The sequence below is a fragment of the Salmo salar genome, chromosome 13 (assembly GCF_965601325.2).
Source record: "Salmo salar chromosome 13, fSalSal1, whole genome shotgun sequence".
Lineage (NCBI taxonomy): Eukaryota > Metazoa > Chordata > Actinopteri > Salmoniformes > Salmonidae > Salmo > Salmo salar.
In genome coordinates this window covers 112,230,968-112,252,500 of record NC_138303.1, presented here as the reverse complement: position 1 = coordinate 112,252,500, position 21,533 = coordinate 112,230,968, and the positions used below count along the sequence as shown (strand labels likewise).

The 21,533-nt window shown below is 43.6% G+C and overlaps 1 protein-coding gene across 3 annotated transcripts in view; it reads right to left on the bottom strand.

The window, feature by feature from the left end:
- Positions 1-21,533, bottom strand: part of LOC106568559 (MOB kinase activator 3B) — a 76,153-nt gene that overhangs the window by 28,324 nt on the left and 26,296 nt on the right. Inside the window, exons 1-2 of one of the 3 annotated variants that reach the window (XM_014138998.3) lie at positions 12,452-12,711; positions 5,946-6,646 (exon numbers count right to left, since the gene is read on the bottom strand). In XM_014138998.3, the coding sequence (XP_013994473.2) occupies positions 5,946-6,646; positions 12,452-12,519 (769 nt within the window). In that variant the 5' untranslated portion in view covers positions 12,520-12,711. Of the gene's footprint in view, positions 1-5,945; positions 6,647-12,451; positions 12,712-21,533 lie in introns of those variants that run through there. The other 2 variants (XM_014138997.3, XM_014139000.3) reach the window with 2 other exon arrangements.

Here is a 21,533-nt window from a genome sequence, read left to right as displayed (position 1 = left end):
GTGCACTATAAATGGAATAAGGTGCCGTTTGGGAGGCTCACCAGAGCTTTGGCAGATCGGATGTTTCTGCATTATTCAAAGGCTGAACTGAGGACGATACTGTACTCTGTTACCAGACTGACACCCCTCACCTGTTACTAGACTGACACCCATAATCTGTTACCAGACTGACACCCCTCACCTGTTACCAGACTGACACCCCTCACCTGTTACCAGACTGACACCCATAATCTGTTACCAGACTGACACCCATAATCTGTTACCAGACTGACACCCCTCACCTGTTACTAGACTGACACCAGTCACCTGTTACCAGACTGACACCCATAATCTGTTACCAGACTGACACCGATAATCTGTTACTAGACTGACACCCCTCACCTGTTACCAGACTGACACCCATAATCTGTTACCAGACTGACACCCATAATCTGTTACCAGACTGACACCCCTCACCTGTTACCAGACTGACACCCATAATCTGTTACTAGACTGACACCCATAATCTGTTACCAGACTGACACCCCTCACCTGTTACCAGACTGACACCAGTCACCTGTTACCAGACTGACACCCATAATCTGTTACTAGACTGACACCCCTCACCTGTTACCAGACTGACACCCATAATCTGTTACCAGACTGACACCCATAATCTGTTACCAGACTGACACCCCTCACCTGTTACCAGACTGACACCCATAATCTGTTACCAGACTGACACCCATAATCTGTTACCAGACTGACACCCATAATCTGTTACCAGACTGACACCCCTCACCTGTTACCAGACTGACACCCCTCACCTGTTACCAGACTGACACCCATAATCTGTTACCAGACTGACACCCATAATCTGTTACCAGACTGACACCCCTCACCTGTTACCAGATTGACACCCATAATCTGTTACCAGACTGACACCCATAATCTGTTACCAGACTGACACCCCTCACCTGTTACCAGACTGACACCCATAATCTGTTACTAGACTGACACCCATAATCTGTTACCAGACTGACACCCCTCACCTGTTACCAGACTGACACCAGTCACCTGTTACCAGACTGACACCCATAATCTGTTACCAGACTGACACCCCTCACCTGTTACTAGACTGACACCAGTCACCTGTTACCAGACTGACACCCATAATCTGTTACCAGACTGACACCGATAATCTGTTACTAGACTGACACCCCTCACCTGTTACCAGACTGACACCCATAATCTGTTACCAGACTGACACCCATAATCTGTTACCAGACTGACACCCATAATCTGTTACCAGACTGACACCCCTCACCTGTTACCAGATTGACACCCATAATCTGTTACCAGACTGACACCCATAATCTGTTACCAGACTGACACCCCTCACCTGTTACCAGACTGACACCCATAATCTGTTACTAGACTGACACCCATAATCTGTTACCAGACTGACACCCCTCACCTGTTACCAGACTGACACCCATAATCTGTTACTAGACTGACACCCATAATCTGTTACCAGACTGACACCCCTCACCTGTTACCAGACTGACACCAATCACCTGTTACCAGACTGACACCCATAATCTGTTACTAGACTGACACCCCTCACCTGTTACCAGACTGACACCCATAATCTGTTACCAGACTGACACCCATAATCTGTTACCAGACTGACACCAGTCACCTGTTACTAGACTGACACCCATAATCTGTTACCAGACTGACACCCCTCACCTGTTACCAGACTGACACCCATAATCTGTTACCAGACTGACACCCATAATCTGTTACCAGACTGACACCCATAATCTGTTACCAGACTGACACCCATAATCTGTTACCAGACTGACACCCATAATCTGTTACCAGACTGACACCCCTCACCTGTTACCAGACTGACACCCCTCACCTGTTACCAGACTGACACCCCTCACCTGTTACCAGACTGACACCCATAATCTGTTACCAGACTGACACCCATAATCTGTTACCAGACTGACACCCCTCACCTGTTACCAGATTGACACCCATAATCTGTTACCAGACTGACACCCATAATCTGTTACCAGACTGACACCCCTCACCTGTTACCAGACTGACACCCATAATCTGTTACTAGACTGACACCCATAATCTGTTACCAGACTGACACCCCTCACCTGTTACCAGACTGACACCAGTCACCTGTTACCAGACTGACACCCATAATCTGTTACTAGACTGACACCCCTCACCTGTTACCAGACTGACACCCATAATCTGTTACCAGACTGACACCCCTCACCTGTTACCAGACTGACACCCATAATCTGTTACCAGACTGACACCCATAATCTGTTACCAGACTGACACCCATAATCTGTTACCAGACTGACACCCATAATCTGTTACCAGACTGACACCCATAATCTGTTACCAGACTGACACCCCTCACCTGTTACCAGACTGACACCCCTCATCTGTTACCAGACTGACACCCATAATCTGTTACCAGACTGACACCCCTCACCTGTTACCAGACTGACACCCATAATCTGTTACTAGACTGACACCCATAATCTGTTACCAGACTGACACCCATAATCTGTTACTAGACTGACACCCATAATCTGTTACTAGACTGACACCCATAATCTGTTACTAGACTGACACCCATAATCTGTTACCAGACTGACACCCATAATCTGTTACCAGCATGGGGGGAGGCGAGAGAGAGAAATAAATCCGTTGAGACAAATGTCCTAGGTGACAAAGGTTCAGATGGATATTGTCATGTATCAGCCTACTGTCGTAACAACCCATGTGAACCCAAACTGTTAAAATTGTTCACACCCATCTTGTTGATGGCAGTGTATAAGGGAAGCCAGGCTTCCTCAAATATTTGACCAATCAAAATTCTAAAATAATTTATCTTTCATCTCTCTGCGTTTTCATAATTTTCTGTAAATTCGCAAGTGGCTTAATCTCACCAGAGAAATCAACCGAGCGAGAGAAACAGCACCTCTCTGATGCTGGCTGGACAGTCAAACAGCACCTCTCTGATGCTGGCTGGACAGTGAAACAGCACCTCTCTGATGCTGGCTGGACAGAGAAACAGCACCTCTCTGATGCTGGCTGGACAGTGAAACAGCACCTCTCTGATGCTGGCTGGACAGTGAAACAGCACCTCTCTGATGCTGGCTGGACAGAGAAACAGCACCTCTCTGATGCTGGCTGGACAGTGAAACAGCATCTCTCTGATGCTGGCTGGACAGTGAAACAGCACCTCTCTGATGCTGGCTGGACAGTGAAACAGCACCTCTCTGATGCTGGCTGGACAGTGAAACAGCACCTCTCTGATGCTGGCTGGACATTGAAACAGCACCTCTCTGATGCTGGCTGGACAGTGAAACAGCACCTCTCTGATGCTGGCTGGACAGTGAAACAGCACCTCTCTGATGCTGGCTGGACAGTGAAACAGCACCTCTCTGATGCTGGCTGGACAGTGAAACAGCACCTCTCTGATGCTGGCTGGACAGAGAAACAGCACCTCTCTGATGCTGGCTGGACAGTGAAACAGCACCTCTCTGATGCTGGCTGGACAGAGAAACAGCACCTCTCTGATGCTGTCTGGACAGAGAAACAGCACCTCTCTGATGCTGGCTGGACAGTGAAACAGCACCTCTCTGATGCTGGCTGGACAGTGAAACAGCACCTCTCTGATGCTGGCTGGACAGTGAAACAGCACCTCTCTGATGCTGGCTGGACAGTGAAACAGCACCTCTCTGATGCTGGCTGGACAGAGAAACAGCACCTCTCTGATGCTGGCTGGACAGTGAAACAGCACCTCTCTGATGCTGGCTGGACAGAGAAACAGCACCTCTCTGATGCTGGCTGAACAGTGAAACAGCACCTCTCTGATGCTGGCTGGACAGTGAAACAGCACCTCTCTGATGCTGGCTGGACAGTGAAACAGCACCTCTCTGATGCTGGCTGGACAGTGAAACAGCACCTCTCTGATGCTGGCTGGACAGTGAAACAGCACCTCTCTGATGCTGGCTGGACAGTGAAACAGCACCTCTCTGTCTCAGTATGTGTAGATCATGTATCTGATGCTGTCTGGACAGTGAAACAGCACCTCTCTGTCTCAGTATGTGTAGATCATGTATCTGATGCTGTCTGGACAGTTAAACAGCTCCTCTCTGTCTCAGTATGTGTAGACTATGTATCTGATGCTGTCTGGACAGTATGTGTAGACCATGTATCTGATGCTGTCTGGACAGTGAAACAGCATCTCTCTGTCTCAGTATGTGTAGACTATGTATCTGATGCTGTCTGGACAGTGAAACAGCACCTCTCTGTCTCAGGATGTGTAGACTATGTATCTGATGCTGTCTGGACAGTGAAACAGCATCTCTCTGTCTCAGTATGTGTAGACCATGTATCTGATGCTGTCTGGACAGTGTAACAGCATCTCTCTGTCTCAGTATGTGTAGCCCATGTATCTGATGCTGTCTGGACAGTGAAACAGCACCTCTCTGTCTCAGTATGTGTAGACCATGTATCTGATGCTGTCTGGACAGTGAAACAGCATCTCTCTGTCTCAGTATGTGTAGACCATGTATCTGATGCTGTCTGGACAGTGAAACAGCACCTCTCTGTCTCAGTATGTGTAGACCATGTATCTGATGCTGTCTGGACCAAAAGAGTATGGCATGTTCGCGGCTGTAGCATTTGATTGATTGATGCCAGAAAACATTTGGCCTCCCTTGATGAAAAAAGGTTATAAAATAATTAGCCAATCAGCGTTGAGCTGTTGCATGTTACAGGACACGCAATACTTGCTTTGTGGATTTCACCAGACAGATGTTGCTCTCTGGTTTTGTGATAAAACAAAGGTGTGGTTGAATTTATTCTACCACTGTGTGACCGTTGTGTCTTTTTTGTTGTCACGGGCCTTATTGTATATCACAGTGGTGTATGAACCAATGGGTTATAGAGCAAACAACAAAAAATATCACAACATTGATTATTATATGGATTATTATTTATTTTTTTACTGGCTTTGTTTGCTCAGTGGTATTACCCACGTACTGCTATTAGTTCCTAAAAAAAGACTGTCTGGGTGTCCCTCCTGCAGAAAAGCACCCCCACAACATGATGTTGCCACCCCCATGCTTCACGGTTGGGATGGTGTTCTTTGGCTTGCAAGCCTCCCCCTTTTTCCTCCAAACATAACGATGGTCATTATGGCCAAACAGTTCTATTTTTGTTTCATCAGACCAGAGGACATTTCTCCAAATAGTACGATCTTTGTCCCCACGTGCAGCTGCAAACCGTAGTCTGGGTGTAACGTTCGTCGTGAGGAATGGACCAAGGCGCAGCGGGTTGAGTGCTCATAATGACGTTTTTAATGTGAACACTTATTAACAAACAAAAAACAACAAAAACGATGAACGACGAAAAAATAAAACAGTCTTGAAGGCAACATACAGCAAAACAAGAACAACCTCCCACAAACTACAACCACAAAACACACACCTATTTATAGGACTCTCAATCAGAGGCAACTAGAAAACACCTGCCTCCAATTGAGAGTCCACACCCCAATTACCTACACATAGAAATAGACTAAACTAGATAGAACATGGAAATACATAAACATAGAACAGTGACCCAAAAAACCCCATAAATCACATAAATCAACTACCCCTCTACATAGACACACACCCCGAACCACATAAACCAAATACCCCCTGCCACGTCCTGACCAAACTACAATAACAAATAACAAATAACCCCTTATACTGGCAGGACGTGACACTAGGGTCTTTTGAGTGTGTCTGATATACATATATCAGATAGCAAAAGCTCAGGTTGCCCAGGCCGACGGAGATACAATCTTCAGCAAAATCATTCGCAAGGAGATTCCTGCAAAAATATTATTTGAAGATGAGCAGAGTACTCACCTATACTGGTGGGGAAGATATCCTCATTGTTGATCTGGACCTCGATCCAGTCCATCAGGAGATTCATGTACTTGGGAGCCGGTAGAGCCGTTGGTTTCTTATACTTGTGATCGTCCTGCCATCGGTACTCATACCTAGGACCTCCGGACATGACCGGACAACTCTTCTCCGTGCAGAACTCGCACACCGTCCCGTAGATGAGGTTTATCCTGTTGAAGAAGTCCACCACGTGCACGGCCACCCAGTCGTTCAGATCTTCCCCGTGGGGCAGAGCGACCGCCGCCCTCAGGTCAACCCCGGAGCTGAGCGACACCTGGGCCTTCTTATGCAGCTCGAAACGCTGCGTCCCCGGCTCAAACTTACGCTTGGGGCGGAAGGTCTTGTCCTTGTTGAAGACCTGCTTCAGGGCGATGGACATGTTGGCAGGGACGGGGGCCAGTGGGGCTAAGACTGGGGTGAGGGAGGAGAGGAGGTTCAGGGACGAGGACCGGGGGAGCAGAGAGGAGGGGAAAATCGGGGATTTGTCAACCGGCCGAGTGAGGGTTGGGGACCCAAGGGAGGAACCAACGGTACCAGTAGTTGGTTCTGGAGGAGCAGGAAGTACAGGAGGAAGAGCAGCAGCAGGGGCAGGTTGAGATGAGGAAGAGTGACACAGGAGGGTAAGGTTTACTGTTTGGAGTGCCGCATCAGGACATCTTTGTCTGTGAGAAACAAAGAAGAGAAAGACATGTATTAGACATTACATTAACATCTGACATTATAGTCATTTAGTAGACGCTCTTATCCCGACTTGTATTGTTGGTTTGCTTAAAACTTTAAATGACCGAGATAATGATTGAGCGTTGAATAAGGTGTTGAACAAGGTGTTGAACAAGGTGTTGACAGACAGGGTGTTGACAGACAGGGTGTTGACAGACAGGGTGTTGACAGACAAGGTGTTGACAGACAGGGTGTTGAACAAGGTGTTGAACAAGGTGTTGACAGACAGACAGGGTGTTGACAGGCTGTTGAACAAGGTGTTGAACAAGGTGTTGACAGACAGGGTGTTGACAGACAGGGTGTTGAACAAGGTGTTGACAGACAGGGTGTTGACAGACAGGGTGTTGACAGACAGGGTGTTGAACAAGGTGTTGACAGACAGGGTGTTGACAGACAGGGTGTTGAACAAGGTGTTGACAGACAGGGTGTTGACAGACAGGGTGTTGACAGACAGGGTGTTGAACAAGGTGTTGACAGACAGGGTGTTGACAGACAGGGTGTTGAACAAGGTGTTGACGGGTCCCTAGCTGGAACAGCCTGTCTTCATCACAGAGCCTCCCATTGTGCTGATGGGTTAGAGTTAGGACACGTGGAAACAAGATCTGAGCTCAGATATCGATCAGTGGAAATCGATAAACGGTTTAACCATCTGCACACAGTGCAGTTCTGTTCCGTGGCGCAAACCTGTTTAGTCCACTGACAGAGACAGAGATTAGCTTCAAGCTCTGCTTTACACATTCCACACGCTGATACAACGCCAGAGTGATGCTATCAGGGTCATGACTCAAATGAAAGTAATGGAACCACACACATTTAACAACGATCCTGTCTAAACACGAAATCATGAAGTATCTTTGTGTTTGTATCAAGTTAGCAAGGGCACTCCTCGTTCTTCCCCCGCAGTCAGTGGGATTACGAGTTTAGATCAGAGACAGAGAGAGATATATAGCTGGTTGTCACTGTGATGCTACGTGTCTTTTGAATTTAGGGGGTTTAAATACATCCAAAGTCATGTAATATTAGCCAGAGAACAGAATACTAACATAAAAACAGGATTTTTGCTCAGGGGTGTGGAGATGGGTGGTTCTTTATTTCCAATAAGGATATTTATGGACAATATTTCTGTCCATTTAAGCGGACCCCTTTTAGATCAATGGAAGGCAAACATTCTGTATAGCCTCTAAAATGACAACATTTCATTGGTGTCCCAAGACTTCCTTTCTTCCAGTAAACAACGCTTATTGTTTTTAGAGGTTGCTGCCCTGTATGCATAGACATGGAATCACTGGTCACTTTAATAATGTTTACATACTGCTTTACTCATCTCATATGTATCTACTGTATTCTAGTGTATTCTAGTCAATGCCACTCTGACATTAATCGTCCTAATATTTATATCTTTTTTTTATTCCATTATTTTACTTTTAGATGTGTGTTTATTGTTGTGTATTGTTAGATACTACTGCACTGTTGGAGCTAGAAACACAAGCATTTAGTTAGATAGTACTGCACTGTTGGAGCTGGGAACACAAGCATTTAGTTAGATACTACTGCACTATTGGTGCTAGAAACACAAGCATTTAGTTAGATATTACTGTTGGAGCTAGAAACACAAGCATTTAGTTAGATATTACTGTTGGAGCTGGGAACACAAGCATTTAGTTAGATATTACTGTTGGAGCTAGAAACACAAGCATTTAGTTAGATATTACTGTTGGAGCTAGAAACACAAGCATTTAGTTAGATATTACTGTACTGTTGGAGCTAGAAACACAAGTATTTAGTTAGATATTACTGTTGGAGCTAGAAAGACAAGCATTTAGTTAGATATTACTGTTGGAGCTGGGAACACAAGCATTTAGTTAGATATTACTGTTGGAGCTAGAAACACAAGCATTTAGTTAGATATTACTGTTGGAGCTAGAAACACAAGCATTTAGTTAGATATTACTGTTGGAGCTAGAAACACAAGCATTTAGTTAGATATTACTGTACTGTTGGAGCTAGGAACACAAGCATTTAGTTAGATATTACTGCACTGTTGGAGCTAGAAACACAAGCATTTAGTTAGATATTACTGTTGGAGCTAGAAACACAAGCATTTAGTTAGATATTACTGTTGGAGCTAGAAACACAAGTATTTAGTTAGGTATTACTGTACTGTTGGAGCTAGAAACACAATCATTTAGTTAGATACTACTGTTGGAGCTGGGAACACAAGCATTTAGTTAGATATTACTGCACTGTTGGAGCTGGGAACACAAGTATTTAGTTAGATATTACTGTACTGTTGGAGCTAGAAACACAAGCATTTAGTTAGATACTACTGTTGGAGCTGGGAACACAAGCATTTAGTTAGATATTACTGCACTGTTGGAGCTAGAAACACAATCTTTTAGTTAGATATTACTGTTGGAGCTAGAAACACAAGCATTTAGTTAGATACTACTGCACTGTTGGAGCTGGGAACACAAGCATTTAGTTAGATATTACTGCACTGTTGGAGCTAGAAACACAAGCATTTAGTTTGATATTACTGCACTGTTGGAGCTGGGAACACAAGCATTTAGTTAGATATTACTGTACTGTTGGAGCTAGGAACACAAGCATTTAGTTAGATATTACTGCACTGTTGGAGCTAGAAACACAAGCATTTAGTTAGATATTACTGCACTGTTGGAGCTAGAAACACAAGCATTTAGTTAGGTATTACTGTTAGAGCTGGGAACACAAGCATTTAGTTAGGTATTACTGTTGGAGCTGGGAACACAAGCATTTAGTTAGATATTACTGCACTGTTGGAGCTAGAAACACAAGCATTTAGTTAGATATTACTGCACTGTTGGAGCTAGAAACACAAGCATTTAGTTAGATATTACTGCACTGTTGGAGCTAGGAACACAAGCATTTAGTTAGATACTACTGTACTGTTGGAGCTAGAAACACAAGCATTTAGTTAGATATTACTGCACTGTTGGAGCTGGGAACACAAGCATTTAGTTGAATATTACTGCACTGTTGGAGCTAGAAACACAAGCATTTAGTTAGATATTACTGTACTGTTGGAGCTGGGAACACAAGCATTTAGTTAGATACTACTGCACTGTTGGAGCTAGAAACACAAGCATTTAGTTAGATATTACTGTACTGTTGGAGCTAGAAACACAAGCATTTAGTTAGATACTACTGTACTGTTGGAGCTAGAAACACAAGCATTTAGTTAGATACTACTGTTGGAGCTAGGAACACAAGCATTTAGTTAGATACTACTGTACTGTTGGAGCTAGAAACACAAGCATTTAGTTAGATACTACTGTTGGAGCTAGGAACACAAGCATTTAGTTAGATACTACTGCACTGTTGGAGCTAGAAACACAAGCATTTAGTTAGATATTACTGCACTGTTGGAGCTGGGAACACAAGCATTTAGTTAGATATTACTGCACTGTTGGAGCTAGAAACACAAGCATTTAGTTAGATATTACTGCACTGTTGGAGCTAGAAACACAAGCATTTAGTTAGATATTACTGCACTGTTGGAGCTAGAAACACAAGCATTTAGTTAGGTATTACTGTTAGAGCTGGGAACACAAGCATTTAGTTAGGTATTACTGTTGGAGCTGGGAACACAAGCATTTAGTTAGATATTACTGCACTGTTGGAGCTAGAAACACAAGCATTTAGTTAGATATTACTGCACTGTTGGAGCTAGAAACACAAGCATTTAGTTAGATATTACTGCACTGTTGGAGCTAGGAACACAAGCATTTAGTTAGATACTACTGTACTGTTGGAGCTAGAAACACAAGCATTTAGTTAGATATTACTGCACTGTTGGAGCTGGGAACACAAGCATTTAGTTAGATATTACTGCACTGTTGGAGCTAGAAACACAAGCATTTAGTTAGATATTACTGTACTGTTGGAGCTGGGAACACAAGCATTTAGTTAGATACTACTGCACTGTTGGAGCTAGAAACACAAGCATTTAGTTAGATATTACTGTACTGTTGGAGCTAGAAACACAAGCATTTAGTTAGATACTACTGTACTGTTGGAGCTAGAAACACAAGCATTTAGTTAGATACTACTGTTGGAGCTAGGAACACAAGCATTTAGTTAGATACTACTGTACTGTTGGAGCTAGAAACACAAGCATTTAGTTAGATATTACTGTACTGTTGGAGCTGGGAACACAAGCATTTAGTTAGATACTACTGCACTGTTGGAGCTAGAAACACAAGCATTTAGTTAGATATTACTGCACTGTTGGAGCTGGGAACACAAGCATTTAGTTAGATATTACTGCACTGTTGGAGCTAGAAACACAAGCATTTAGTTAGATATTACTGCACTGTTGGAGCTAGAAACACAAGCATTTAGTTAGATACTACTGCACTGTTGGAGCTAGAAACACAAGCATTTAGTTAGATATTACTGTACTGTTGGAACTAGAAACACAAGCATTTAGTTAGATACTACTGTTGGAGCTAGAAACACAAGCATTTAGTTAGATATTACTGTACTGTTGGAGCTGGGAACACAAGCATTTAGTTAGATACTACTGCACTGTTGGAGGTAGAAACACAAGCATTTAGTTAGATATTACTGCACTGTTGGAGCTGGGAACACAAGCATTTAGTTAGATATTACTGCACTGTTGGAGCTAGAAACACAAGCATTTAGTTAGATATTGCTGCACTGTTGGAGCTAGAAACACAAGCATTTAGTTAGATATTACTGCACTGTTGGAGCTAGAAACACAAGCATTTAGTTAGATACTACTGTTGGAGCTAGAAACACAAGCATTTAGTTAAATACTACTGCACTGTTGGAGCTAGAAACACAAGCATTTAGTTAGATATTACTGTACTGTTGGAGCTGGGAACACAAGCATTTAGTTAGATACTACTGCACTGTTGGAGGTAGAAACACAAGCATTTAGTTAGATATTACTGCACTGTTGGAGCTGGGAACACAAGCATTTAGTTAGATATTACTGCACTGTTGGAGCTAGAAACACAAGCATTTAGTTAGATACTACTGTTGGAGCTAGAAACACAAGCATTTAGTTAGATATTACTGTACTGTTGGAGCTGGGAACACAAGCATTTAGTTAGATACTACTGCACTGTTGGAGGTAGAAACACAAGCATTTAGTTAGATATTACTGCACTGTTGGAGCTGGGAACACAAGCATTTAGTTAGATATTACTGTACTGTTGGAGCTAGAAACACAAGCATTTAGTTAGATATTACTGTTGGAGCTAGAAACACAAGCATTTAGTTAGATATTACTGCATTGTTGGAGCTAGAAACACAAGCATTTAGCTACTCCCACAATAACATCTGCTAAATATGTGTATGTGACCAATAACATTTGATTTGATTTGGACTGTATCCATTTACTTACTACAGCCTGACAAAGATTACAAGAGTTGAATCTGATTCTAAAATCTAATACAGATCACATCATTCCCACCATGCGGGTTTAATTTGAGGTTATGTCATATCCCATGGTACTTTAAAGCCATGCCAAGCGGATTATACTACCCCTGTAACAGCCTGCTCATGAGAGTACTGACTTCATCCCAAATGGCTCCCTATTCCCTATGTAGTGCACTACTTTTGACCAGCGCCCATAGGCTTCTGGTCAAAAGTAGTGCACTAGGAAATGTACCCCATATGGCAAGCTGAATAATCCTTCACCAGCATGTTAGGCATTACAATAATATAAGAATACATACACTTTCGGTTTAAAAGCTTTCAGTATCCAGTTGAAGCAGCAATCTTGGCACGTTCCCTGCTTTTCCATAATATCCAAAACAACAACATGCCTGGCTATGGAGATGTTTCTTGCTACTTTGGCATCATATTCATGTATGATTTGTAAATTCAGAGTGCACGACTGCCCAGTGAAGAATACAGCCTGTAATCAGCCCTACGTCTGTAGTGGAAGATATGATGTGAAACTCAATCAATGGGACCTATTGTCTTCTTCAGGAGAAATGTTGCCTGACCAGATCTGAACCTGTCTGAGTGTTAGATTCACTACTTCCTTCTTGTCTTGTCAATATGTTCACTACTTCCTTCTTGTCTTGTCAGTGGTCAATATGTTCACTACTTCCTTCTTGTCTTGTCAGTGGTCAATATGTTCACTACTTCCTTCTTGTCTTGTCAGTGGTCAATAGGTTCACTACTTCCTTCTTGTCTTGTCAGTGGTCAATATGTTCACTACTTCCTTCTTGTCTTGTCAGTGGTCAATAGGTTCACTACTTCCTTCTTGTCTTGTCAGTGGTCAATATGTTCACTACTTCCTTCTTGTCTTGTCAGTGGTCAATAGGTTCACTACTTCCTTCTTGTCTTGTCAGTGGTCAATATGTTCACTACTTCCTTCTTGTCTTGTCAGTGGTCAATAGGTTCACTACTTCCTTCTTGTCTTGTCAGTGGTCAATAGGTTCACTACTTCCTTCTTGTCTTGTCAGTGGTCAATATGTTCACTACTTCCTTCTTGTCTTGTCAGTGGTCAATATGTTCACTACTTCCTTCTTGTCTTGTCAGTGGTCAATAGGTTCACTACTTCCTTCTTGTCTTGTCAGTGGTCAATATGTTCACTACTTCCTTCTTGTCTTGTCAGTGGTCAATAGGTTCACTACTTCCTTCTTGTCTTGTCAGTGGTCAATAGGTTCACTACTTCCTTCTTGTCTTGTCAGTGGTCAATATGTTCACTACTTCCTTCTTGTCTTGTCAGTGGTCAATATGTTCACTACTTCCTTCTTGTCTTGTCAGTGGTCAATAGGTTCACTACTTCCTTCTTGTCTTGTCAGTGGTCAATAGGTTCACTACTTCCTTCTTGTCTTGTCAGTGGTCAATAGGTTCACTACTTCCTTCTTGTCTTGTCAGTGGTCAATATGTTCACTACTTCCTTCTTGTCTTGTCAGTGGTCAATAGGTTCACTACTTCCTTCTTGTCTTGTCAGTGGTCAATAGGTTCACTACTTCCTTCTTGTCTTGTCAGTGGTCAATAGGTTCACTACTTCCTTCTTGTCTTGTCAATATGTTCACTACTTCCTTCTTGTCTTGTCAGTGGTCAATAGGTTCACTACTTCCTTCTTGTCTTGTCAATATGTTCACTACTTCCTTCTCGTCTTGTCAATAGGTTCACTACTTCCTTCTTGTCTTGTCAATATGTTCACTACTTCCTTCTTGTCTTGTCAGTGGTCAATATGTTCACTACTTCCTTCTTGTCTTGTCAGTGGTCAATAGGTTCACTACTTCCTTCTTGTCTTGTCAGTGGTCAATATGTTCACTACTTCCTTCTTGTCTTGTCAGTGGTCAATAGGTTCACTACTTCCTTCTTGTCTTGTCAGTGGTCAATATGTTCACTACTTCCTTCTTGTCTTGTCAGTGGTCAATAGGTTCACTACTTCCTTCTTGTCTTGTCAGTGGTCAATAGGTTCACTACTTCCTTCTTGTCTTGTCAGTGGTCAATATGTTCACTACTTCCTTCTTGTCTTGTCAGTGGTCAATAGGTTCACTACTTCCTTCTTGTCTTGTCAGTGGTCAATAGGTTCACTACTTCCTTCTTGTCTTGTCAGTGGTCAATAGGTTCACTACTTCCTTCTTGTCTTGTCAGTGGTCAATAGGTTCACTACTTCCTTCTTGTCTTGTCAATATGTTCACTACTTCCTTCTTGTCTTGTCAGTGGTCAATAGGTTCACTACTTCCTTCTTGTCTTGTCAATATGTTCACTACTTCCTTCTCGTCTTGTCAATAGGTTCACTACTTCCTTCTCGTCTTGTCAATATGTTCACTACTTCCTTCTTGTCTTGTCAGTGGTCAATAGGTTCACTACTTCCTTCTTGTCTTGTCAGTGGTCAATATGTTCACTACTTCCTTCTTGTCTTGTCAACAGGTTCACTACTTCCCTCTTGTCTTGTCAATATGTTCACTACTTCCTTCTTGTCTTGTCAGTGGTCAATATGTTCACTACTTCCTTCTTGTCTTGTCAACAGGTTCACTACTTCCCTCTTGTCTTGTCAATAGGTTCACTACTTCCTTCTTGTCTTGTCAGTGGTCAATATGTTCACTACTTCCCTCGTCTTGACAGTAGTCAATTGTCACTGTAGCAATTAAGGACAAGATTACAGTCCCCTAATTACTTCATAATGAATTGGTATGTTTGGTCCCACAAGCTCTTTATCTAGCTGGAGCATCTCTGTCTGTCTGGTGTACCGTCTGTCTGGTCTGTCTGTGTACTGTCTGTCTGGTCTACTGTCTGTCTGGTCTCTCTGGTCTACTGTCCTGTCTGTCTGCTCTACTGTCCTGTCTGTCTGGTCTACTGTCTGTCTGGTCTACTGTCTGTCTGGTCTACTGTCTGTGTGGTCTACTGTCTGTCTGGTCTACTGTCTGTCTGGTCTACTGTCTGTCTGGTCTCTCTGGTCTACTGTCCTGTCTGTCTGCTCTACTGTCTGTCTGGTCTACTGTCCTGTCTGTCTGTTCTACGACCTGTCTGTCTGGTCTACTGTCTGTCTGGTCTACTGTCCTGTCTGTCTGTTCTACGACCTGTCTGTCTGGTCTACTGTCCTGTCTGTCTGGTCTACTGTCCTGTCTGTCTGGTCTACTGTCTGTCTGGTCTCCTGTCTGTCTGGTCTCCTGTCTGTCTGGTCTCCTGTCTGTCTGGTCTCCTGTCTGTCCTGTCTGTCTCGTCTACTGTCCTGTCTGTCTGGTCTACTGTCTGTCTGGTCTACTGTCCTGTCTGTCTGTTCTACGACCTGTCTGTCTGGTCTACTGTCTGTCTGGTCTACTGTCCTGTCTGTCTGGTCTACTGTCTGTCTGGTCTAATTTCCTGTCTGTCTGGTCTACTGTCCTGTCTGTCTGGTCTAATTTCCTGTCTGTCTGGTCTACTGTCTGTCTGGTCTACTGTCCTGTCTGGTCTAATTTCCTGTCTGTCTGGTCTCCTGTCTGTCTGGTCTCCTGTCTGTCCTGTCTGTCTGGTCTAATTTCCTGTCTGTCTGCTCTACTGTCTGTCTGGTCTACTGTCCTGTCTGTCTGTTCTACGACCTGTCTGTCTGGTCTACTGTCTGTCTGGTCTAATTTCCTGTCTGTCTGGTCTACTGTCCTGTCTGTCTGGTCTAATTTCCTGTCTGTCTGGTCTACTGTCTGTCTGGTCTACTGTCCTGTCTGGTCTAATTTCCTGTCTGTCTGGTCTACTGTCTGTCTGGTCTCCTGTCTGTCTGGTCTCCTGTCTGTCTGGTCTCCTGTCTGTCCTGTCTGTCTCGTCTACTGTCTGTCTGGTCTACTGTCTGTCTGGTCTACTGTCCTGTCTGGTCTACTGTCTGTCTGGTCTACTGTCCTGTCTGGTCTACTGTCTGTCTGTCTGGTCTACTGTCCTGTCTGGTCTACTGTCTGTCTGGTCTACTGTCCTGTCTGGTCTACTGTCTGTCTGGTCTACTGTCTGTCTGGTCTACTGTCTGTGTGGTCTACTGTCTGTGTGGTCTACTGTCTGTCTGTCTGGTCTACTGTCCTGTCTGTCTGGTCTACTGTCCTGTCTGTCTGGTCTACTGTCTGTCTGGTCTACTGTCCTGTCTGGTCTACTGTCTGTCTGGTCTACTGTCTGTCTGGTCTACTGTCTGTGTGGTCTACTGTCTGTGTGGTCTACTGTCTGTCTGTCTGGTCTACTGTCTGTCTGTCTGGTCTACTGTCCTGTCTGGTCTACTGTCCTGTCTGGTCTACTGTCCTGTCTGGTCTACTGTCTGTCTGTCTGGTCTACTGTCCTGTCTGGTCTACTGTCCTGTCTGGTCTACTGTCCTGTCTGGTCTACTGTCTGTGTGGTCTACTGTCTGTGTGGTCTACTGTCCTGTCTGGTCTACTGTCCTGTCTGGTCTACTGTCCTGTCTGGTCTACTGTCTGTCTGGTCTACTGTCCTGTCTGGTCTACTGTCCTGTCTGGTCTACTGTCTTGTCTGGTCTACTGTCCTGTCTGTCTGGTCTACTGTCTGTCTGGTCTACTGTCCTGTCTGGTCTACTGTCTGTCTGGTCTACTGTCTGTCTGGTCTACTGTCTGTGTGGTCTACTGTCTGTGTGGTCTACTGTCTGTCTGTCTGGTCTACTGTCTGTCTGTCTGGTCTACTGTCCTGTCTGGTCTACTGTCCTGTCTGGTCTACTGTCCTGTCTGGTCTACTGTCTGTCTGTCTGGTCTACTGTCCTGTCTGGTCTACTGTCCTGTCTGGTCTACTGTCTGTGTGGTCTACTGTCTGTGTGGTCTACTGTCCTGTCTGGTCTACTGTCCTGTCTGGTCTACTGTCCTGTCTGGTCTACTGTCTGTCTGGTCTACTGTCCTGTCTGGTCTACTGTCCTGTCTGGTCTACTGTCTTGTCTGGTCTACTGTCCTGTCTGGTCTACTGTCTGTGTGGTCTACTGTCCTGTCTGGTCTACTGTCCTGTCTGGTCTACTGTCTGTCTGTCTGGTCTACTGTCTGTCTGGTCTACTGTCTGTCTGGTCTCCTGTCTGTCTGGTCTCCTGTCTGTCCTGTCTGTCTCGTCTACTGTCCTGTCTGTCTAATCTACTGTCTGTCTACTGTCCTGTCTGTGTGGTCTACTGTCTGTCTGGTCTACTGTCCTGTCTGTCTGGTCTACTGTCCTGTCTGTCTGGTCTACTGTCCTGTCTGGTCTACTGTCTGTCTGGTCTACTGTCTGTCTGGTCTACTGTCTGTGTGGTCTACTGTCTGTCTGTCTGGTCTACTGTCTGTGTGGTCTACTGTCTGTCTGTCTGGTCTACTGTCTGTCTGTCTGGTCTACTGTCCTGTCTGGTCTACTGTCCTGTCTGGTCTACTGTCCTGTCTGGTCTACTGTCTGTGTGGTCTACTGTCCTGTCTGGTCTACTGTCCTGTCTGGTCTACTGTCTGTCTGTCTGGTCTACTGTCTGTCTGGTCTACTGTCTGTCTGGTCTACTGTCCTGTCTGGTCTACTGTCCTGTCTGTCTGGTCTACTGTCCTGTCTGGTCTACTGTCTGTCTGGTCTACTGTCTGTGTGGTCTACTGTCTGTCTGTCTGGTCTACTGTCTGTCTGGTCTACTGTCCTGTCTGGTCTACTGTCCTGTCTGGTCTACTGTCTGTGTGGTCTACTGTCTGTGTGGTCTACTGTCCTGTCTGGTCTACTGTCCTGTCTGGTCTACTGTCTGTCTGGTCTACTGTCCTGTCTGGTCTACTGTCCTGTCTGGTCTACTGTCCTGTCTGGTCTACTGTCTGTGTGGTCTACTGTCCTGTCTGGTCTACTGTCCTGTCTGGTCTACTGTCTGTCTGTCTGGTCTACTGTCTGTCTGGTCTACTGTCTGTCTGGTCTACTGTCCTGTCTGGTCTACTGTCCTGTCTGGTCTACTGTCTGTGTGGTCTACTGTCTGTGTGGTCTACTGTCTGTGTGGTCTACTGTCCTGTCTGGTCTACTGTCCTGTGTGGTCTACTGTCCTTCTGGTCTACTGTCCTGTCTGGTCTACTGTCCTGTCTGGTCTACTGTCCTGTCTGGTCTACTGTCCTGTCTGGTCTACTGTCTGTCTGTCTGGTCTACTGTCTGTCTGTCTGGTCTACTGTCTGTCTGTCTGGTCTACTGTCTGTCTGTCTGGTCTACTGTCTGTCTGGTCTACTGTCTGTCTGGTCTACTGTCTGTGTGGTGTACTGTTTGTGACTCGCTCTGAGTATAAAATGGCACCTTTATTACAACTTTAGACCAGGGCCCATACGATATAACAAGTTGTAACAACAGTCAGGACAGACAGAGATTTACCTCATCTCCCTCCCAGCGTTGTTCTCAAGACCAGCTAGGAGGAACTCAAGGATTGGAAAGGCTGTAATATAGCCTTTAGTTGCTTCTACATCTGCATTGCTTGCTGTTTAGGGGTTTTAAGCTGGGTTTCTGTATAAGCACTTTGTGACATCAGCTGATGTAAGAAAGGGCTTTTATAAATAAATTTGATTGATTGAGTTGACTTATACCTTTCAGTTCCTAGCGGAGCAGAGGGCCTCAACATGATTTCCAGCATTACAGCATAGTTCACATGTATGCAGTCAACATTTTAAAGCAATGACGATCAAATCATGATGTATTCCTCGCAACAATACAACATCACCACCAATGACATTTCCATACAGAGCAAACCTCAGATGTAAGGACCTGCGTTGTTCTGGTACCGGTTCCGATCGACATTTTCATAGATTTTAATAAACAAAAGCACTTTCTGTTTGTCATAGATCAGGGACGGACAACTTTGATGGCGGCGAATTCTAACGCATGGCCCTGTAATTCTACACATTTTGCAATAAGGTGGAGGCAAATGTTTGCAGTTTTTAATATGATAACTGATGAGCAATGATCAAGATTAGATAGCTTGCTGCTAGACTAATTTACCAATCTAAAACAATGTTGCTGACATGAGATAATTGAGTGTCTGCTGAAAAAGTTGTCTATTCTATTATTCTAACTGTCAACAGTAAGTTGAGACCCTGACTGAATTCCCAAAAAGAAATATAATATACAGTATATATATATATATATATATATTTTTTTTTTTATTGGCCCGAGGGCCTAAACCAGTTGCCCATCCCTGTCATAGATGGACAAGATTAATATGAGATGAAAAGCAAGTCCCCAATGAGTTCAGGAAGCCAAGCTAGAGATCTGAGACATTCACAGAGATGGAGGGGAGACGTTTTGACCAAAAGAGACCTTGAGAAAATATGCAGATTGTCCCTCTAACACTAAACATTCAAATATGTATTTTTTTAAGTTAGAAAGAAGGTGAAATCTTATAGCTAGTCCTTTTATAATTTGATTCAACTATATTTAGAAAGCATACCAATCATTTCAAGCCTTATTCAAACAGTTTTGTTGAATAGAAAATACATCATATAAATATTTGTACTGTGTACTGGAGCTTGTCTCCTTAAAAGTGACTACACTATTATTACCAGAAAGGTGAGATTTTAACCTTTCTTTGAGTAAGCAGCATTACTAGTTATTGTTTATGGCCCTCTCATGATAAATAATTACTTTTGGGGATGACTTAGATTACATTTTCTATTACATTTAGTTACATTTAACTGGTTAATAGTTACTTAGATTACATTTTCTATTACATTTAGTTACATTTAACTGGTTAATAGTTACTTAGATTACATTTTCGATTACATTTAGTTACATTTAACTGGATAACATAAAAAAGAAAGACCAATTGTTTCCACGCTTACATTACGTCATATCATGTAAAGTGTAAAGTCAGGTCACTCACATTCTCATGAGTACTCTGAATACTGACAGATGAAGAGCTTCTTGTTCTCATGAGTACTATGAGTACTGACAGATCAAGAGCTTCTTCTTCTCATGAGTACTCTGAGTACTGACAGAGAGCTTCTTGTTCTCATGAGTACTCTGAGTACTGACAGATCAAGAGCTTCTTGTTCTCATGAGTACTCTGAGTACTGACAGATCAAGAGCTTCTTCTTCTCATGAGTACTCTGAGTACTGACAGATTAAGAGCTTCTTCTTCTCATGAGTACTATGAGTACTGACAGATCAAGAGCGTCTTGTTCTCATGAGTACTCTGAGTACTGACAGATAGAGAGCTTCTTGTTCTCATGAGTACTCTGAGTTCTTCGCTAATCTTTCTAAGAGGAAATTAAAAAAATGTGATACAGCAAAGCATGATCTGAAGATAACATCACCATTGTAATGGCAAACTCTTCCTCCTTCACCTTTCACCAGTCCTGAGCAACTTGAAAGACAACATTTCAGAAGCCCCCGTCATGGCTTTGGAAGTGTAGATGAATGACCTCATCACCTGTCCAGTAAGAAGCTGATAGATTCACTTTAAGGACAGACAGACAGACAGACAGACAGACAGACAGACAGACAGACAGACAGACAGACAGACAGACAGACAGACAGACAGACAGACAGACAGACAGACAGACAGACAGACAGACAGACAGACAGACAGACAGACAGACAGACAGACAGACAGACGTTTCCCTGTGAGTGTAGTGTGTAGGCCATCTGATCATGACAGATGTAACCTTGGTTACCATATCACATCAATAAAGAACAATGTGCCTTTCCAAGGTAACTCTAGGTCAATCCTAACATTCAAGATTGTTCAATCATTCTGATTGATTATTTTGGCTAATCAATGCTACTGATCGTGATCAATGACGACGCATGATGGAACTGTTGCATGAGAGTCAACGTGACTCTCACACACACACACACACACACACACACACACACACACACACACACACACACACACACACACACACACACACACACAGTAATTCCGAGGTGCAGCTAAGACAGAATAATGTGTGCTGAACTGGGGAAGGAAACTGATTTCTGTGGAGCCAGAGTCTGTTCAATCATTAATGACTGGTAGAGATGCTGTTATGGGTTTATGACCACGGTAGAGATGCTGTTATGGGGTTAACGTGGCTTTCTGTCCTTAAATAAACTGATATTCCAACATACAGCGTTTCTCCTGTACAGTACAGCATTAACAGTCTGGAAATAGTGTGTTTAGCTAACTGTATGTTTAGCTAACTGTGTGTTTAGCTAACTGTGTATTTAGCTAACTGTGTGTTTAGCTAACTGTGTGTTTAGTTAACTGTATGTTTAGCTAACTGTGTGTTTAGTTAACTGTGTATTTAGCTAACTGTATGTTTAGCTAACTGTGTATTTAGCTAACTGTGTGTTTAGCTAACTGTGTGTTTAGCTAACTGTGTGTTTAGTTAACTGTGTGTTTAGCTAACTGTGTGTTTAGTTAACTGTGTGTTTAGTTAACTGTGT